The sequence below is a fragment of the Nerophis ophidion genome, linkage group LG08 (genome assembly GCF_033978795.1).
Source record: "Nerophis ophidion isolate RoL-2023_Sa linkage group LG08, RoL_Noph_v1.0, whole genome shotgun sequence".
NCBI classification, from domain to species: Eukaryota; Metazoa; Chordata; class Actinopteri; order Syngnathiformes; family Syngnathidae; genus Nerophis; species Nerophis ophidion.
In genome coordinates, this window is record NC_084618.1 from 15,274,181 (window position 1) to 15,295,497 (window position 21,317).

The following is a 21,317-nucleotide window of genomic DNA, read 5'->3' on the forward strand; positions in this document are numbered from 1 at the left end:
GTGTGTCAGATGCAGAAGCTTATTTTTACGTGATAATATATCATATTGTAGGTGTTTATTACACTTTGCATTCATATTTTGCTGGTTTTTTTTTGGCATTTCTGTTGTGTTGTGCTTGATTGTAAAAGAAACACAATTATGGAGGAGCTGGTCTGAGAAGTAAAAGAGAAGCGACGTTAATCCCATCCATCCATTTTTTAAATGCTTGTCCCTTCCGTGCTGGAGCTTATCTCAGCTGCATTCGGGCGGAAGGCGGAGTACACCCTGGACAAGTCGCCAACTCATCGCAGGGCCAACACAGATAGACAGCATTCACACACTAGTGACCATTTTTGCCAACCTATCCCCAGGTGCATGTCTTTGGAGGTGGGAGGAAGCCGGAGTACCCGGAGGGAACCCACACAGTCACGGGGAGAACATGCAGACTCCCAATATTCACTGTTTTATTTTTCATAGTTAATATTGTAAATCCCACTTTCTTTATTTTAATGTACATCATGGATGTCCCATTGAGTGAAAAAACTGTAAAATTCCGTTCCGTTTTTTTAGGTGGTCTTTCATAACGATTTTTGAATTCCATCGGACGTTGTGACTTTTGGTATTCGTGTGCCTGGAAAATGGGAGCCAAACACATACTGTACAGCAGGTTTTTACAGCTAAGTGTGCATACATCATTTATACACACTCATACACTTTGGCCCCCCAGACACTTTTTCTCCCATTGTGCACCCCTGCCCTGATTGGTCACAAGCCCTTCACGTGACGACAGGGCGCAATGTGTGGGACCAAGTCTGAGAGAGAGAGAGCGTTGTCCTTACTCGCTGCACATGGCTCTGTGCTAGTATCCACAACAACGTCACCACCGCTTTCTCCAGCGAAGTTGCATTAAGGAACACCAGGAATTTTATGCATCAAACATTAGATAGATAGATAGTATTTTATTGATTCCTTCAGGAGAGTTCCTTCAGGAAAATTTAAATTCCAGCAGCAGTGTACAGAGTTGAGATCAATTTAAAGAAAAAAGTAAAAAGTAAATAATGGGGGTTTAAAAGGAAACAAAGTAGAGAAATATTACAAAAAGAATAAAAACAATGGGAATAACAATATAACAGTAAAATAAGAATATAACAAGACAAAGTAGGCAGTAGTGACCATGTTATGAAAACCCATAAACATTAAAACCCTAGCAAGTCGCTATATACCCAAATGATTTAAAATGCTAGTTGAATGTCATTAAATAAAAAGGCATTGGTATTTTTTTGTTTGTTTTACAAAAAAATTGTTTTCATCTTTTTAAGTACCGGTTTGGGCAACATTTAAGCGCCGGCACCTCTTTTTAAAGAACCGAGTTGGTGCTAGTATCGGTTAAAATGTGAACAAAACCTATTCCTAATCAGGACATAATCTTAACTGATTTATGGATGTGATGTTAGCTCTACCATAGTAGCCATGTTATATGGTTAGGACAAACCTACAGGTGCACTTTCTCCAACCCACCATTGTGTGGCTCTTTCTTACTTCCAGGTCTGCACAAACTACAGCCAAATTTACATTTACAAAATAATAGATCGGTCTTGAGAAGCATCTATTGCTTTAAAAAGAAATCTGTCGATCAATTTAGATCGTGCATGCCCAGTTAACAGAATATAAAACATTACTGTGTATGCTAAGTAATCATAAAAGGGGGGAAAAATCATGAATGCCAAGTAATTAAAAAGAAGAAAAATATTGTGCATACCTAGTTGATTAAAAAGAAAAAATATATCATGCATGCCTAGATAATAGAAAATAAAACACTGTGCATGCTTATTTAATAGAAAAGGGAAAAAACTAATGCATGACAAGTTAATTAAAAAGAAAAACAATACCATGCATGCCTAGTTAATAGAAAATAGAAACTATTATTGTCCATGCTTGGTTAACAGTAAAAAAAAAAAACCTGTTGTGTATGCTGATGTCTCACAAACACTTTCCTGCCATTTCAGATGACCGGCCGTAAAGGTCGCGTGGTCAGCAACGACGACGGAAGCATCACCTACGAGTCTCGCTCCGAGCTGGACGTCCCCGTGGAGATCCTCAACCTGACGGAGAAGCAAAGGTTCATGGACGGGGAGAAGGTAAGAAGGCTTGCACTTTTTTAAAAGGGGAATTTTGCTTATCGGTCACAATCATGAGACTAGTGTTTGGTACCAAAATTATTTCGGTACTTTTTTAAATAATGGGCACCACAAAAAATGGCATTCTTGGCTTTATTTGAATAGAAAATGTTAAGTGTACATGAAACAAATGTTTATTATTGCAATTCAGTCCTTACTATTATTTTATAATAGTTAACATACTAGACAACTTGTCTTTTAGTAGTAAGTAAACAAACAAAGACTCCTATTTAGTCTGCTGACGTATGGAGTAACATATTGTGTCATTTATCTACCTATTCTTTTGTCTACATTCTGAGGGACAAGCTGTAAAAAAATATTATAAATCTACTTGTTCATTTACTGTTAATATCTGCTTACTTTCTCTTTCAACATGTTCAATCTACACTTTTGTTAAAATGGAATAATCACTTATTCTTCTCTTCCTTGATACCTTACATTAGTTTTGAATGATACCACAAATTTGGGTATCGATCCGATACCAAGTAGTTACAGGATCATACATTGGTTATATTCAAACTTCTCATGTATCCAGGGACGTATTTACTGAGTACATTTCAGAGGCAGTATAGTACTGAATATGATTCATTAGTATCGCTGTACTAATACCAGTATACCGTACAACCCTAAGAGAGACATTAAGATGGATTATTTTATTTAATGCATCTTAAAAGAGAACATTATCACAATTCCAAAAGGGTTAAAAACAATAAAAATCAGTTCACAGTGGCTTGTTGTATTTTTTGAATTTTTTTTCAAAATTTTACCGGTCCCGGAATATCACTAAATAAAGCTTTTAATTGCCTTATTTTCGCTATCTTCGAAACCATTATCCATTTCCCTGTGACGTCATACAGGGCTGCCAATACAAACAACATGGCGGTTACCACAGCAAGATGTAGCGACATTAGCTCGGATTCAGACTCGGATTTCAGCCGCTTAAGCGATTCAACAGATGACGCATGTATTGAAACAGATGGTCGGAGTATGGAGGCAGATAGTGAAAACGAATTTGAAGAAGAAATTGAAGCTAATGACGCTATTCGGCCATAGCGTGGGTGTACCTAATGAAGTGGCCCATAGCATGGCTGCCTTATTAGCATCGCCGGTAAAATGTGCGGACCAAACGATCAGGACTTTCGCATCTTGTGACACTGGAGCAACTTAAATCCGTCGATTGGTAAGTGTTTGTTTCACATTAAATGTGGGTATCTAGTTTCAAATGTACATACAGCTAGCGTAAATAGCATGTTAGCATCGATTAGCATAGCATGTTAGCATCGATTAGCTGGCAGTCATGCCGTGACCAAATATGTCTGATTAGCACATAAGTCAACAACATCAACAAAACTCACCTTTGTGATTTTGTTGACTTAATTGTTGCAAATGCATCTGCAGGTTATCCATACATCTCTGTGCCATGTCTGTCTTAGCATCGCCGGTCAAATGTGAAGACACTTTGGTACATTCAGTGGGGGTCTGGCGGCAGATTTCTTGCCAGTGGTGCAACTTGAATCCCTCCCTGTTAGTGTTGTTACACCCTCCGACAACACACCGACGAGGCATGATGTCTCCAAGGTTCCAAAAAATAGTCGAAAAACGGAAAATAACAGAGCTTAGACCCGGTGTTTGTAATGTGAAAATGAATATGGCGGGTGTGTTACCTCGGCGACGTCACATTCTGACGTCATCGCTAAAAGACCGATAAACAGAAAGGCGTTTAATTTGCCAAAATTCACCCATTTAGAGTTCGGAAATCGGTTAAAAAAATATATGGTCTTTTTTCTGCAACATCAAGGTATATATATTGACGCTTTCATAGGTCTGGTGATAATGTTCCCCTTTAAATATTTAAAAAATGTGATCGAAAGTCTGCTCACAATGGAGCTTATGGAAGCTGATCTTTTCTGCCATTAAAGCCCTTAAAACATTCAAAGTTTTTATATACATGATGTACTTTTTTATATATATATATATATATATATATATATATAGTATTTACGTATTTTGACCATTTAAAGCATACGCAGCACATTATTTTCTTAAATGCATCTCAAGATTTGCTTTTTTCTCTCTCTCTTCACTGATTTCTCAATGCAGACTGCTTGGATGTTGAAATATTCTCATTTAGATGAAGAATGACTAATAACTTTAATAAAAGGGGTGTGGAACCAAGCATCTTTTTGTGTCGCTATCGCTATTTCCGAGTCCTAATTGACTGTCCAAGTGTAGCAATTTGTGGGAATACATCCTCAGCCTTCTTCTATCCAGGTGAGCGGCATGATCAGTGCTCTGCAATAAACTTCAGGGGGGCAAGGAAGTGAGGAAAGACCTCACCAGTCGCCCATGTTGGAATTGTACACAAGCTTGTGATCACGTTTGTCTAATAACAATATCACTAATATTTGGTTAATGTTCAAGTCACACTGTGTAAATGGAGTTTTTTGAATGTTTATTTATTAGGTTTTATGGGCAGAATAGAGGACCCTCCCATTGGCTGCGCTGTAAGGAGACTTTTATGTATGTTAATTTACAAGTTAGAATGCCTTTTTTTTTTTTTTTTAAATCCATCCATCATGTCTTTCATAAGAATTGTGAATGATAGCAAAACCCCCCCCCCCAAAAAGTGCAGTTCCCCTTTTAATATTCTGTCTTTTAATCTCACATGTTGTGTTTCTCCCCGCCCAGCACATCGCCATCATCTCCGAAGCCGCCAGCTCGGGCATCTCTCTGCAGGCGGACCGGCGGGTGAAGAACCAGCGCCGCAGGGTCCACATGACGCTGGAGCTGCCGTGGAGCGCAGACAGAGCCATTCAGCAGTTTGGTGGGTGCATGTCCGCCCGGCCCCCTCCTCTACCTGCTGCAGCAAATGGAAGTAACGACTCTGTTTCCTGTCATGTGACGTCACAGGCAGAACTCACAGGTCCAATCAGGTCACGGCGCCGGAGTACGTCTTCCTCATATCGGAGCTCGCCGGAGAGCAGAGATTCGCATCCATTGTGGCAAAAAGATTAGAAAGTCTTGTAAGTGAATGATTTTACCAGATGATTAACGAGCGGAAGTGAAACTCTCAATGTTTGTGGCAGGGGGCGCTCACTCACGGCGACAGGAGAGCCACAGAGACACGAGACCTCAGCAGGTTCAACTTCGACAACAAAGTAAGCACAAGTCACTTTTGTCGTCATCTTACCGTGCACGTCTAAAGCAGGGCTGTCAGACTTGTTATCTTTGGGGGCCACATCACCCCCAGAGGGCCACTTGTAAAGGTCAATAATATATACATTTTTAAATTGCTTCATTACACAATTACTGTATTTTCCGCACTATAAGGCGCACTTAGAAACCTCAAATTTGCAGTCTACACGTATCTCTTATGTGTGACTGCCATCCCCTGCTGGCCCCACTATGGACTGGACTGTCACACTATTAACTAGATCCACTCCACGTCCATTGCACCGGTCGCTTGGTGAGGGCGGGTTCCCATATCTGAGGTCCCCTCCAAGGTTTCTCATTGTCATCCCATTGGGTTGAGTTTTTCCTTGCCCTGATGTGGGATCTGAGCCGAGGATGTCGTCGTGGCTTGTGCAGCCCTTTGAGACACTTGTAGTTTAGGGCTATATAAATAAACTTTGATTGATTGATCTTCTGGTCACACTTATCATTACACCATGTAAAATTGATTTGAAGTCAGTAAGCACAACCAGAATTATTCCGTACATTAGGCGGTCGATTTTTGAGAAAATGAAAGGATTTTAAGTGCGCCTTATAGTCGGAAAAATAGGGTAAGATTAAAATATATCAACGTGCATACAGTACATGTATTTTTTCTGTCAAAATAGAAAGTTGACTACATTTAGAAACAAATGTACGCATGGTAATTCCAGGCTGTTGCGGGCCACGTAACATGAGGTGGTGGGCCAGATATGGCCCCCGGGCTTTGAATTTGACACATGTGGTCTAAAAGGTGCCTCGCTCTCGCCACAGTACGGCAGGAACGCGCTGGAAATCGTGATGAAGTCGATAGTGAGGCTGGACACGCCGCTGGTTTCGCCGCCCTCCGACTTTAAAGGAGATTTCTTCAAAGGTAAAACCACATGGCAGAGATGTGCGTGCGTTGAAAAGGTTCTGATGTTGAAGTTTGTGGTGCAGACATTCAGAGGGGCTTGATCGGCGTGGGCCTCATCAACGTGGAGGACCGCTACAACACGCTGTCGCTGGACAAAGGTGAGTTCCACGTCATTCTTGCTCATTTCAACACCATATTCATCCTCCTTTTGTCTGTCACCACCATAGACTACAACAACATCGGGAAGTTCCTAAACCGCATTCTGGGCATGGAGGTCCACCAGCAGAACGCTCTGTTCCAGTACTTCTCTGACACGCTGGCCGCCGTCATCCAGGAAGCAAAGAGGAACGGAAGATACGATATGGGCATTCTTGGTACCAGGCTTCGCTTGCTTTTTGATTGCTTTTTTAGGGACTGATGTCCCTTTGGGACAGAGGACCCTATTGAATTTCTAAGGTTTTATTATTATTAGGGACCGATGTCCCTTTGGGACAGAGGACCCTATTAAATTTCGAAGGTTTTATTATTATTCTTTATCATTATTATACCGCCGCCTCTTTGAGCTGTAATTTGACCCCGTAAAATGCTTCAAAACTCACCAAATTTGACACACACATCAGCAGGACTGGCGAAAATTGCGATCTAATCAAAAAAACCAAAACTCAAAAATGCAGACAAAACTGTCTGTAACTTCCAGTAGGAATGTCGTAGAAACATGAAACAAAAAACACTACGTAGGTCTCAGTTAGACCTATATTTCATCCACTGACACTCCCCGACTAAAATCAACAGGAAATTTGCTATTCCCACTTCAATACAAAAGTTGGCTAAAAAATGTTGCTTTTTTCCAAACATTATCTCCTCTGGGGCCGTTTGTCGTGTCGGCTTCAAATAAGCACAGAAGACAGATTGAACCCTTCTGATTAAAAGTTAAAGAGTTTTAATTACTACCCCGGTTTGGATTTTATGAGCCTGCAAAGAACCATTGCGCTGCTGCTGTTGTCACAAATCGGCGGCTTTCTGCTCAGACAAAACTGTAGGACTGTCATACACACATGAAACAAAAACCTCAATATAGGTCTCACTGAGACCTATATTTCATACATTGACCGCCCCCTACTAAAATCAACAGGAAGTTTGCTATTCCCACTTCAATACAACAACTGCATTACATTCACCATGCATTAGTCTCAAAATGGCGGCACCTAGGCGTCCTTATAAAATGCCCAAGCCACTTTACAACTGTTATTACTATGAGACTGATGTATAACACGTGTATACAACTTTTTCTCTGTGTAATAATCCATCCATCCATCCATCTTCTACCGCTTATCTGGGCTTGGGTTGTAGGGGCAGCAGCCAAAGCGGTCCTGTCCATCGCTGCTTGCAGCTTTAATTTGGTTTGGTTTTTTGTAGCATCACTTCATTTCTGTCCGTTTTTTCAGATCTGGGTTCTGGTGACGAGAAGGTGAAGAAGGTGGACTGCAAAAAGTTCCTGACGCCGGGCTACACAACATCTGGACATGTTGAACTCTACACGGTAGGTTCTTGTAGATTCACCATTCCATTGTTGGAGGTAACCATTTGATTCGGAGCTATCAATCAATCAATGTTTTTTTATGCAGCCCTAAATCACAAGTGTCTCAAAGGGCTGCACAAGCCAACAGAGCCAACAGAGCTATACTTTTTTTTTTTTTAAACTTTGGGTGCCAGTTTTATGATTTACTTCATTCCTACATAAAATAAACTGCTCTAATGCGTTTTATATGATAGACATATTATATATCATTATATATAATATACTTTACATATATGATGTAAATATTACAAACATATGTTATATTTTACATCGCTGTATTTAGTGTATTTATACCTGCATTGTCCTTTCCATGCTTACACTTTCCATCATTGTAACTGAGCTACTGTGTGGAACAATTTCCCTTGTTGATCATTAAAGTTTGATTAAGTCTATATATTACTGAAAAGAAAACTGGATTTGTTGAATAAAATTCTACCCAAACATTTAGTAAAGTCAAATACAAATAAGGCAACAAGAGAATTTTCCAACACTTCTTTTTTCTAAATATATACAGTACAGACCAAAAGGTTGGACCCCCTCTTCTCCTCATTTAATGTGTTTTCTTTATTTTCGTGACTATTTATATTGTAGATTGGATGACATGTGGCCTAGTGGTTAGAGTGTTTGCCCTGAGATCGGTAGGTCGTGAGTTCAAACTCCGGCAGAGTCATACCAAAGACTATAAAAATGGGAGCCATTACCTCCCTGCTTGGCACTCAGCATCAAGGGTTGGAATTGGGGGTTAAATCACCACTGCTCCCCTCACCTTCCAGTGGGTGAACAAGGGGATGGGTCAAATGCAGAGGACAAATTTTGCCACCCTTAGTGTGTTTGTGACAATCATTGGTACTTTAACTGAATTTATGTACCGTATTTATAAGTCGCTCCGGAGCATAATAAAGAAGGAAAAAAAGATATATACGTCGCACTGGAGTATAAGTCGCATTTTTGGGGAAAATTAATTTGATAAAACCCAACACCGAGAATAAACATTTGAAAGTCAATTTAAAATAAATAAAGAATAGTGAACAACAGGCTGAATAAGTGTACTTTATATGAGGCATAAATAACCAACTGAGAAGGTGCCTGCTATGTTAACCTAACATATAATGGTAAGAGTCATTCAAATAACTATAATATATAGAATATGCTATACCTTTACCAAACTATCTCTCACTCCTAATCCATAAATCCCATGAAATCTTCTTCCTTGATGTGGCTTCTAAACAACTCTGCCAACTCCAAAGGTATGCGCCGCTTCCTCTTGTCCTTTTCTGCTGCATATTTCACTACGTCCAGCTTGCAATCTGCAGTACATGATTTCCTTTTCGGTGCCGTTTTTTGTTCAGCCCTTCTCAGTTTTTATAAGTTACCGCCAACGAGGAAATGTATTAATTATTATATGCTGTGGCAGTAGCATATAGCAGTTAGCATCCCGTGACCCACAATGCACTTCTGCCATGACCCTCCCCCGCCGAATTCTTATTGGTTGATGTGTGTGTGACGATTGCTGACATTTTCTGCAACTCTTGCGCGAATGAGCTAAATAATATTATTTGATATTTTACGGTAATGTGTCAATAATTTCACACAGAAGTCGCTCCGGAGTATATGTCGCACCCCAAACTATGAAAAAAACTGCGATTTATAATCCGAAAAATCCGGTACTTAACCAAAAAAAGGTGAAATAACCAAAAACATGTTTTATATTCTACTTTCTTCCAAAAAGCCACCCTTTGCTCTGATTACTGCTGTGCACACTCTTGGCATTCTCTCCATGAGCTTCAAGCACACCTGTGAAGTGAGAACCATTTCAGGTGACTACCTCCTATAAGCTCATGGAGAGAATGCCAAGAGTGTGCGAAAAAGTAATCCGAGCAAAGGGTGGCTATTTTGAAGAAATTAAAACATAAAACATGTTTTCAGCTCTTTTTTTGGTTCAGTACATAACTCCACGTGTTCATTCATAGTTTTGATGTGACAATCTACAATGTAAATAGTCATGAAAATTTAAAGAAAAGACATTGAATGAGAAAATGTGTCCGGCCTGTACTTTATGGCGATATCTGTTGGGAAAATTGACGCCATTGGGGAAAATTCCAAACGGCTTATTTGGAGGAAATATGAAGGAAGCAAAGATTGTTTTATAAAAATCGTCACCATGGTTTGAGTTCACATTTTCAGGAATTGTGCAGATCCAAAATAAACAAAACCACTACAATGTGTTGGTTTTTTATGAAGGAAAATCCTTCTTTCTCAAGGACATAAAACCACTTCTGTCCCGGCGCGAGCTAGATGAGTCCGCCCCAAAAAGCAGCATTTGCTAAAAAACTATTTTTCAGTTATTTCACCTTTGGAGTTGGCAGAGTTGTTTAGAAGCGACATCGAGGAAGAAGATTTCATGGGATTTATGGATTAGGAGTGACAGATTGTTTGGTTAAGGTATATATAGCATGTTCTATATGTTATAGTTATTTGAATGACTCTTACCATAATATGTTACGTTAACATACCAGCAGAGGTGGGTAGAGTAGCCAGAAATTGTACTCAAGTAAGAGTACTGTTACTTTAGAGATTTATTACTCAAGTAAAAGTAAGGAATAGTCACCCAAATATTTACTTGAGTAAAAGTAAAAAGTATGTTGTGAAAAAACTACTCAAGTACTGAGTAACTGATGAGTAACCTGTTCCTTTAATGATGACGGCAACAAATAATGCACAAAAACATAAAAATAGCAATGAGCAAATTCAGAGCCAGGAATATCTCTTAAGCAACTAAATCAATAATATATATTAAATGATAGTACATTAAAATAAAATAAAAAAATGGCACATTGAGCCACAATAACTTAACAGCACCATAGCCTCAGTAGGCATTCATTGATTTGATTGATTGATTGATTAAAACTTGTATTAGTAGATTGCCCAGTACAGTACATATTCCGTACAATTGACCACTAAATGGTTACACCTGAATAAGTTTTTCAACTTGTTAAGTCGGGTTTTACGTATCACGGTCATGTGACCGCCTGGCTCTCTTTGATTGGTCCAACGTCACCTTTGACTGCATGTGATTGGTGAAACGCAGGCATGCGTAGATTCTACTTTGAAGCGCTGTCATTAACCAAAACAAACATTAATAGATCGATAAAAAAAAGTAGTGAGTAGCGGGCTTAATGTAGATAAATGGAACGGAGTAAAAGTAGCGTTTCTTCTCTATAAATATACTCAAGTAAAAGTAAGAGTATGTTGCATAAAAACTACTCGTAGAAGTACAATTTATCCCAAAACTTACTCAAGTAAATGTAACGGAGTAAATGTAGCGCGTTACTACCCACCTCTGCATACCAGGCATCTTCTCAGTTGGTTATTTATGCCTCATATAACGTACACTAGGGAATAAGTGGTAGAAAATGGATGGATGGATAGATAACGTGCACTTATTCAGCCTGTGGTTCACTATTCTTTATTTCAAATGTCTATTCTTGGTGTTGGATTTTATCAAATACATTTCCCCCAAAGATGCGACTTATTCTCCAGTGCGACGTATATATATATATATATATATATATATATATATATATATATATATATATATATATATATATATATATATATATATATATATATGTATATGTATATATATATATATATATATATATGTATATATATATATATATATATGTATATATATATATATATATATGTATGTGTTTTTTCCTTCTTTATTATGCATTTTCGGCCGGTGCCACGTATACTCCAGAGCGATTTATAATCCGAAAAATACGGTAAGTATGTGTATACATTGTTGCTGACTGGAGAAATCAAATTATTATTGTATTACCTATGACTGATTTATTTACTTACTTCTCATTTTGTTCATTTATATTTTGATGTATTTATAAAAATAATAATAAAGTGGGCGATATATGGCGGGTTTGTCTCTGTGCAATATAGAAAATGACTATATGGTGATATTGGAGTATACTTTATCACGCAGTTCCTTTTAGCTGCTCTTTCTTGTCTCCTCACAGACAGCAAGTGCACCTTCTTACAAACGTCACATACTGTCACCTCATACGTCACACACGTATACGCCCTCGCCCAGCAGAGAGGTAGCAGCATGGGTAACGTTAGCTGTGATGCTAGCGGAGCCGTGCGAGTGGTAATACGAGAGAAAGAATGTGCGAATCTGGTAACAAATGAAGGAAGAATTGATTCCCAAGAAAAACAGCAGGGGGTCCATCGATTGGTGGTTGTTCCGCTTCAAGGGGGAATATGTCAAATAGACTAATTTGTCAAGTGTGGGGCACAGGCAGAAGTAGCATTACTGCTAATATATGTAGCATCATTTGAAAAGTCACCTGCTAATAACTGTTTAATAAATACAATTTTAGTCAATTGACTTAGTTGTCCTTCTCTGCATGAAAGTTTAAAAGCATATATTAATGCAGTATGAACAATAATGTTTTAATGTAGACACACAGAATCATCATACTGCTGTGATTATTTGCATCGTATTCATTCAAAGCTAAGGCAAAATATCCGGATATACCGTATTTTCCACACTATATGGCGCTCTGGATTATAAGGCGCACCTTCAATGAATGGCCAATTTTAATATTTTGTTCATATATAAGGCGCACCGCATTATAAGGCGCATAGAATAGATGCTACAGTAGAGGCTGGGGTTACATTATGCATCCTTTAGATCAGGGGTGCCCATTACGTCGATCGCGAGCTACCAGTCGACCGCGGGGGGTGTGTCAGTCGATCTCCAGCCAGGCTTTTAAAAAAAAAATAGACCTAAAAATTAGTGATCATCAATCTTCACCAAGACGTCACTTAAATGACATTCACGGTACCGGAGGGTCTTGTGAGATGACGCTGGCTGCTGCAAGATCATTATTATGAAAATATGACCGAGAGGAAGGCGAGAAACACTTTTTATTTCAACAGACTCTCGCGCCGTACCTTCCGTCAAAACTCTAAAGGCCGACTGCACATTTCCTATCTTCACAATAAAAGCCCTGCTTCATGCTGCCTGCGCTAACTAAATACAGAGTCTCGGAAAACTGGCGTGCACAAGCGATCCCTCAGAAAGCTGGCGTGCACATCACTTGTGCACGCCAGCTTTCCGAGACTCTTATTTTGTTAGCGCAGGCAGAATGAAGCAGGGCTTTTATTGTGAAGATAGGAAATGTGCAGTCGGCCTTTAGAGTTTTGACGGAAGGGACGGCGCGAAAGTCTGTTGAAATAAAAAGTGTTTCTCGCCTTCCTCTGTCATTTTTTCATAATAATGAACTGGCAGCAGACAGCGTCATCTCACAAGACCCTCGGGTGCCGTGAATGTCAATCAAGCAAGCTACGGAATTTGCCGCCAATGTTTTTCTTGTAAAGTGTATGGAAGCTGGATGAATTAGATGCCAAAAACCAACCACTTTCATGTGGTATTGTACAGAAAGGACAACTTTTTTTCCCTTCCATTTGAAAATGTGGGCGTTATCATCATTACTGTCTGATTCCAATCAATGCAAGTCATCAGAATCAGGTAATACACCAACTTATATTCTTGTCTTCGTGAAAGAAATACATATGTGTTACACATGCTTGTATTATCATTAAACACATTTAACTTGTTTACAAAAATGTCTCTTTCATAAATAAATATATATAAATGAGGTAGATCCCCTCGAGTTGGTCAATTGAAAAGTAGCTCGCCTGCAGAAAAAGTGTGGGCACCCCTGCTTTAGATGGAGCTGTGCTAAAGGTAATGTCAACAAAACAGTCAGGTCAGTCAAACTTTATTATTAGTTTACAAACCAGCGTTCTGACAACTCCCTTCACTCCCAAAATGAATAAACAGCTGTTTTATTATTTCCCCCGATTCAATAAACACGTAAAAACAGTCTGATACTGTTATGGTAAATCCATTGTTAGTGCAATCACAATATAGTAACACTGGAAATAGTGCAAAGCAATAATATATCTATAACTCAACTTTGCTCAAACGATAATGTCACACAACACACAAAATAAACATGTAAAGCTCACTTTATTAGGTTATTCCTCTTCCACGAATCCCTCAAATTCTTCTTCTTCAGTGTTCGAGTCAAACAGTTGGGCGAATACGGCATCCAACATGCCCGGCTCCGTCTCGTCGAAGTCATTAAACGAGTCAGTGTCGCTGCTGTTAATGTTAAATTCTCTCGCCGCTTCTCTATTCCCGTCTCCTACTGTGTGACTGATCGCCTTGAGTTTAAACTTTGCGTCGTAGGCGTGTCTCTTAATAGGAGCCATTTTGGGGTCATATATCCCAGCATGCACCGCGCGCTGCTTCTTCTACGAGGGAAAATGAAGTTAGCGGCTGCTTACTGTAGTTGTGAGACCTCCATCCAATCCAATCCACTTTATTTATATAGCACATTTAAACAACAATAACGTTTCCAAAGTGCTGCACAGCCATGTTAAAAACAATATTATGCTCCACCAATGACTGAATAAAACAAAAAATAAATAAAAATAAAACCAATAAAAACTATTTTAAAGGGTAAAATCAATTAAAACAGTAAAATAAAAATCAAAGTGTATAAAAAACACAGAGGACAACAGAGGACCACACAACTCATGTAGTGTTAAAAGCCAAAGAATAAAAGTGGGTCTTAAGACGAGACTTAAAACACTCCACTGTGGAAGCAGTTTGAACATGGAGCGGCAGAGTGTTCCAGAGCTTAGGGCCGACCACAGAGAAGGTCCTGTCTCCCCTGGTCTTAAGTCTGGTCTTTGGCACCACGAGCTGGAGCTGGCTCTCGGACCTCAGAGCGCGCGCAGGAATGTAAATTTGGATGAGGTCCGAGATATATTGAGGTGCCAGTCCATGTAAAGATTTAAAAACAAACAGCAATGTTTTAAAATCAATTCTAAAATGAACAGGGAGCCAGTGCAAACTGAAGAATTGGGGTTATATGCTGGCGTTTTCTGGCCCCTGTTAAAAGTCCTGCTGCCGCGTTCTGGACTAACTGCAACCGGGAGAGAGCTTTTTGGCTAATGCCAGCATAAAGTGCATTGCAGTAGTCCAGGCCACTTGAAATAAAAGCATGCACGACTTGTTCAAAAAGGTTAAAAGATAAAAACGGTTTAACCTTTACTAAAAGACGAAGGTGATAAAAACACGATTTTAAAGCGCCATTGACTTGTTTGTCTAGTTTAAAATCGCTGTCTATAGTGACGCCAAGGCTGGTGACTTTGGGACGCACATCATTTTGCAATGGTCCCAAGTCAGTGAGGGCCGGACCAAAAACTAAAATTTCCGTTTTTCCCTCATTCATTATTAAAAAATTCTGGGCTAACCAAGCCTTGACGTCGCATAGACAGTTAAGAAGGGGAAATCGGCATATAATCCATCCATCCATTTCTACCGCTTATTGTGGCTCAATATTGGTCCATATATAAGGCGCACTGGATTATAAGGCGCACTGTCAGCTTTTGAGAAAATTTGAGGTTTTTAGGGGCGCCTTATAGTGCGGAAAATACGGTATATCGTGTATCGCGATATGGCCTAAAACAGGGGCGCTCACACTTTTTCTGCAGGCGAGCTACTTTTCAATTGACCAAGTCGAGGAGATCTACCTCATTCCTATTTATAATTTATATTTATTTATTTATGAAAGAGACATTTTTGTTAACAAGTTAATGGTGTTTAATGATAATACAAGCATGTTTAACACACATAGATTCCTTTCTTTCATGAAGACAAGAATATAAGTTGGTGTATTACCTGATTCTGATGACTTGCATTGATTGGAATTAGACAGTGGTGCTGATAACGTCCGCATTTTCAAATGGAGGAAAAAAAAAAGTCCTCCTTTCTGTCCAATACCACGTGAAAGTGGTTGGATTTGGCATCTCATTTGTCCAACTTGCATACTCGTTTTTAAACACTTTGTTATGAGAGTAGCATATGTGTGTGGCCCTTTAATGTCTGGCAGCAGGTGAGTGACGTCAGTGACTGTGCGGGTGGGCAAGCAAGTAAGAAAGCAATCGCTGAGGGCGGGGGAGAAACACATTGGCATCAAACTCCGTAGCTTGCTAGCTTGTGCACGCTATCTTTCTGAGACTCTTATTTTGTTAGCACAGGCAGGATGAAACAGGTCTTTTATGGTGAAGACAAGAACTGTCTAGTCGGTCTTTAGAGTTTTGACAGTAGAAATAGAAATAAAATGTGTTTCTCTGCGTCCGCCCTGTTAGTGATTTTTTTCTTAAATATGAGCTCGCAGCAGCCAGCGTCATCTCACAAGATCCTCGGGTGCCGAGAATGTCAAACAACTGACGAAAGTGAAGTTTTGGTATGATTGATGATTGCTCATTTTTATGTCTATTTTTTAATGCCTGGCTTGAGATCGACTGACACACCCTCCGAGATCGACCAGTCGATCGCGATCGACGTAATGCCCACCCCTGAACAAAAGTAAAACTGAACTGGCTAAAAAGTCAACAAAAACAGAATGCTGGACGACAGCAAAAACTTACAGCGTGTGGAGCAAAGAAGGCATTGTCACGACAAATTTCTCCCCCGCCCCCCATTTACTTCCGGGGTCACATTTCCTCTTACGTCATCCCATAGCTTGTGTTTGTAAATTTTTTTTTTTTTTTTTTAATTTAAATTTTTTATAATATAGCGTTAACAAAACGTCTGTATCAATCGGACAAATTAACTTGAGGATATTCCTGACTGAATGCACATTTGACTCGTGGACATATGTGGAAAGGAATAACAGTGTAATTCAGTTTTTTTTAGTTCTCTGTGTAAGTGAACTAAATTAAAATGACATTTATGTGAATTTCAATCAATCAATCAATGTTTACTTATATAGCCCTAAATCACTAGTGTCTCAAAGGGCTGCACAAACCACTACGACATCCTCGGTAGGCCCACATAAGGGCAAGGAAAAACTCACACCCAGTGGGACATTGGTGACAATAATGACTATGAGAACCTTGGAGAGGAGGAAAGCAATGGATGTCGAGCGGGTCTAACATGATACTGTGAAAGTTCAATCTATAATGGTACGGAGTCTCTAGAAATAAAATTTGTTTCTCTGCGTCCGCCCTGTTAGTGATTTTTTTCTTAAATATGAGCTCGCAGCAGCCAGCGTCATCTCACAAGATCCTCGGGTGCCGAGAATGTCAAACAACTGACGAAAGTGAAGTCTTGGTATGATTGATGATTGCTCATTTTTATGTCTATTTTTTAATGCCTGTCTTGAGATCGACTGACACACCCTCCGAGATCGACGTAATGGGCCTAAAATGTCGAGATATTAAAAAAGGCCATATCGCACAGCCCTATGAGACGCAGTTTCAAAACTAAGCTTCCCAAAGAAAGGTGTTCCCAAAACCACATTTGAACAATATTTACTAGAAGTTATCCAGTATCAGTCTCCACCTTGAGAATTAGGAAGTGATCTGTGTCGGTACTCGCCTGTTTTCTTGTTTAGTTTTTTAAAAGTGAAGTTGGTTTGTTTGGCAGGTGGGTGTTGAGCGAGGGATGTCCTGGGAGGAAGCCACGCACGTCTGGGCTGATCAGAACGGGCCGGACGATGGCTTCTATGTGCAGGTGTGTTTTACCTTTGCTCACCTGCCGACCTGCACTAGTGTCGAGTCATCGGGACACGCGGGTCATACTTTGTCGTCCCACCTGCTCTCAGACGAGGAACAACAAGAAGACGGCCATTTTGGTCAAAGAGGTCAACGCCAAGAAGAGGCTCTTCCTGGTCTACCGGCCCAACACGGGCCGGCAGCTCAAGCTGGAGACCTACAACGACCTGAAGAAGAAGTTGAAGAAGGTTGGTGTCAGAAGCACCTCGGAAGCGTCACGAGGAAGTCTTCTGATTGGTTTGTACTTCTCTTTCCTCTTCAGGTCTTGTCGGAAGACGCCAAGCAGCACTGGAATGAGCAGTACACCTCCTCGGCGAAAATCTGCTCGCATGCCTTCTGGTGAGTGGACTTGCACGTGCTCATCATGTCCACTCCTTGTCACCCAGGGACACATTGGGAGTCTAGTATATATAGTAGTGTGATACTACTGTGTGCTTGTCTCACCATGTCCACTCCTTTTCACTCAGGGACACATTGGGAGTCTAGTATAGTAGTGTGATACTACTATGTGCTTGTCTCACCATGTCCACTCCTTGTCACTCAGGGACACATTGGGAGTCTAGTATAGTAGTGTGATACTACTGTGTGCTTGTCTCACCATGTCCACTCCTTGTCACTCAGGGACACATTGGGAGTCTAGTATAGTAGTGTGATACTACTGTGTGCTTGTCTCACCATGTCCCCTCCTTTTCATTTAGGGACACATTGGGAGTCTAGTATAGTAGTGTGATACTACTATGTGCTTGTCTCACCATGTCCACTCCTTGTCACTCAGGGACACATTGGGAGTCTAGTATAGTAGTGTGATACTACTGTGTGCTTGTCTCACCATGTCCACTCCTTGTCACTCAGGGACACATTGGGAGTCTAGTATAGTAGTGTGATACTACTGTGTGCTTGTCTCACCATGTCCACTCCTTTTCATTTAGGGACACATTGGGAGTCTAGTATAGTAGTGTGATACTACTGTGTGCTTGTCTCACCATGTCCACTCCTTGTCACTCAGGGACACATTGGGAGTCTAGTATAGTAGTGTGATACTACTGTGTGCTTGTCTCACCATGTCCACTCCTTGTCACTCAGGGACACATTGGGAGTCTAGTATAGTAGTGTGATACTACTGTGTGCTTGTCTCACCATGTCCCCTCCTTTTCATTTAGGGACACATTGGGAGTCTAGTATAGTAGTGTGATACTACTATGTGCTTGTCTCACCATGTCCACTCCTTGTCACTCAGGGACACATTGGGAGTCTAGTATAGTAGTGTGATACTACTGTGTGCTTGTCTCACCATGTCCACTCCTTGTCACTCAGGGACACATTGGGAGTCTAGTATAGTAGTGTGATACTACTGTGTGCTTGTCTCACCATGTCCACTCCTTGTCACTCAGGGACACATTGGGAGTCTAGTATAGTAGTGTGATACTACTGTGTGCTTGTCTCACCATGTCCACTCCTTTTCACTCAGGGACACATTGGGAGTCTAGTATAGTAGTGTGATACTACTATGTGCTTGTCTCACCATGTCCACTCCTTGTCACTCAGGGACACATTGGGAGTCTAGTATAGTAGTGTGATACTACTGTGTGCTTGTCTCACCATGTCCACTCCTTTTCACTCAGGGACTCATTGGGAGTCTAGTATATATAGTAGTGTGATACTACTGTGTGCTTGTCTCACCATGTCCACTCCTTTTCACTCAGGGACACATTGGGAGTCTAGTATAGTAGTGTGATACTACTATGTGCTTGTCTCACCATGTCCACTCCTTTTCATTTAGGGACACATTGGGAGTCTAGTATAGTAGTGTGATACTACTGTGTGCTTGTCTCACCATGTCCACTCCTTTTCACTCAGGGACACATTGGGAGTCTAGTATAGTAGTGTGATACTACTATGTGCTTGTCTCACCATGTCCACTCCTTGTCACTCAGGGACACATTGGGAGTCTAGTATAGTAGTGTGATACTACTGTGTGCTTGTCTCACCATGTCCACTCCTTGTCACTCAGGGACACATTGGGAGTCTAGTATAGTAGTGTGATACTACTGTGTGCTTGTCTCACCATGTCCACTCCTTGTCACTCAGGGACACATTGGGAGTCTAGTATAGTAGTGTGATACTACTGTGTGCTTGTCTCACCATGTCCACTCCTTTTCACTCAGGGACACATTGGGAGTCTAGTATAGTAGTGTGATACTACTATGTGCTTGTCTCACCATGTCCACTCCTTGTCACTCAGGGACACATTGGGAGTCTAGTATAGTAGTGTGATACTACTGTGTGCTTGTCTCACCATGTCCACTCCTTGTCACTCAGGGACACATTGGGAGTCTAGTATAGTAGTGTGATACTACTGTGTGCTTGTCTCACCATGTCCACTCCTTTTCACTCAGGGACTCATTGGGAGTCTAGTATATATAGTAGTGTGATACTACTGTGTGCTTGTCTCACCATGTCCACTCCTTTTCACTCAGGGACACATTGGGAGTCTAGTATAGTAGTGTGATACTACTATGTGCTTGTCTCACCATGTCCACTCCTTTTCATTTAGGGACACATTGGGAGTCTAGTATAGTAGTGTGATACTACTGTGTGCTTGTCTCACCATGTCCACTCCTTGTCACTCAGGGACACATTGGGAGTCTAGTATAGTAGTGTGATACTACTGTGTGCTTGTCTCACCATGTCCACTCCTTGTCACTCAGGGACACATTGGGAGTCTAGTATAGTAACATGATACTACTGTGATACTATACTAGTACCGGCAGAGTTGGCGTTAACGCACTTTTTGTCTTTTTAAGCATTGAAATCAGAAATGACGCGCATTTGTGTAAGTCTTTTTTATTTATTTTTTATTTATTTATTTATTTTTTTACCGACCCTGCTTTCTCCGAGTCAAAATTCCAGTTTGCTTGTTTTTTTATCCATTATTGCTTTTCGCCGGTGTTTAGTTTATTGTGCCTGTGCACTCTTACAACGCAGGCACTTGCGACTCTCTCTCTCTCTCTTTCTCTCTGGCTCTCTGACTCTCTCTCTCTGTCCCTCTCTGTCTCTCTCTATCTGTCTCTTTCTCTGGCGCTCTCTCTGTCTGTCTCTCTCTTTCTCTGTCTGTCTTTCTCTGTCTGTCTCTGTCTCTCTCTCTCTCTGGCTCTCTCTCTCTGGATCTCTGACTCTCTCTCTGTCTGTCTCTCTCTGTCTCTTTCTCTGGCTCTCTCTCTCTCTGGCGCTCTCTCTCTCTCTGTCTGTCTCTGTCTCTGACTCTCCATCTGGCTCTCTCTGGCTTTCTCTCTCTCTGGCTCTCTGACTCTCTCCCTCTGTCCCTGTCTCTCTCTCTGTCCGTCTGTCTCTCTATCTGTCTCTTTCTGTGGCTCTCTCTCTCTGGCGCTCTCTCTGTCTGTCTCTCTCTTTCTTTGTCTGTCTGTCTCTCTCTCTCTCTGGATCTCTGATTCTCTCTCTCTGTCCCTGTCTGTCTCTCTCTGTCTCTCTCTCCATCTGTCTCTCTCTGTGGCTCTCTGGCGCCCTCTCTGTCTGTCTCTCTCTTTCTTTGTCTGTCTGTCTCTGTCCCTCTCTCTCTCTCTGGATCTCTGACTCTCTCTCTCTGGATCTCTGACTCTCTCTGTCTGTCTCTTTCTGTGGCTCTCTCTCTGGCGCTCTCTCTGTCTGTCTCTCTCTTTCTTTGTCTGTCTCTGTCTCTCTCTCTCTCTCTCTCTGGATCTCTGACTCTCTCTCTGGATCTCTGACTCTCTATCTGTCTCTTTCTGTGGCTCTCTCGCTCTGGCGCTCTCTCTTGTCTGTCTGTCTCTCTCTCTCTCTCTCTGTCTGGATCTCTGACTCTCTCTCTCTGTCCCTGTCGCTC

General features: G+C 40.9%; 1 protein-coding gene across 2 annotated transcripts in view; it reads left to right on the forward strand.

Moving 5' to 3' along the window:
- The window catches only part of sbno1 (strawberry notch homolog 1 (Drosophila)), a 64,866-nt gene that overhangs the window by 30,853 nt on the left and 12,696 nt on the right, over nt 1-21,317 (forward strand). For both annotated transcript variants that reach the window (XM_061907813.1, XM_061907814.1), the window contains exons 21-31: nt 1,986-2,117; nt 4,845-4,980; nt 5,067-5,179; nt 5,243-5,314; nt 6,141-6,240; nt 6,306-6,380; nt 6,450-6,596; nt 7,668-7,762; nt 17,331-17,417; nt 17,509-17,646; nt 17,721-17,797. In XM_061907813.1, coding sequence (XP_061763797.1) covers nt 1,986-2,117; nt 4,845-4,980; nt 5,067-5,179; nt 5,243-5,314; nt 6,141-6,240; nt 6,306-6,380; nt 6,450-6,596; nt 7,668-7,762; nt 17,331-17,417; nt 17,509-17,646; nt 17,721-17,797 — 1,172 coding nt within the window. The remainder of the gene's footprint in view (nt 1-1,985; nt 2,118-4,844; nt 4,981-5,066; nt 5,180-5,242; nt 5,315-6,140; nt 6,241-6,305; nt 6,381-6,449; nt 6,597-7,667; nt 7,763-17,330; nt 17,418-17,508; nt 17,647-17,720; nt 17,798-21,317) is intronic.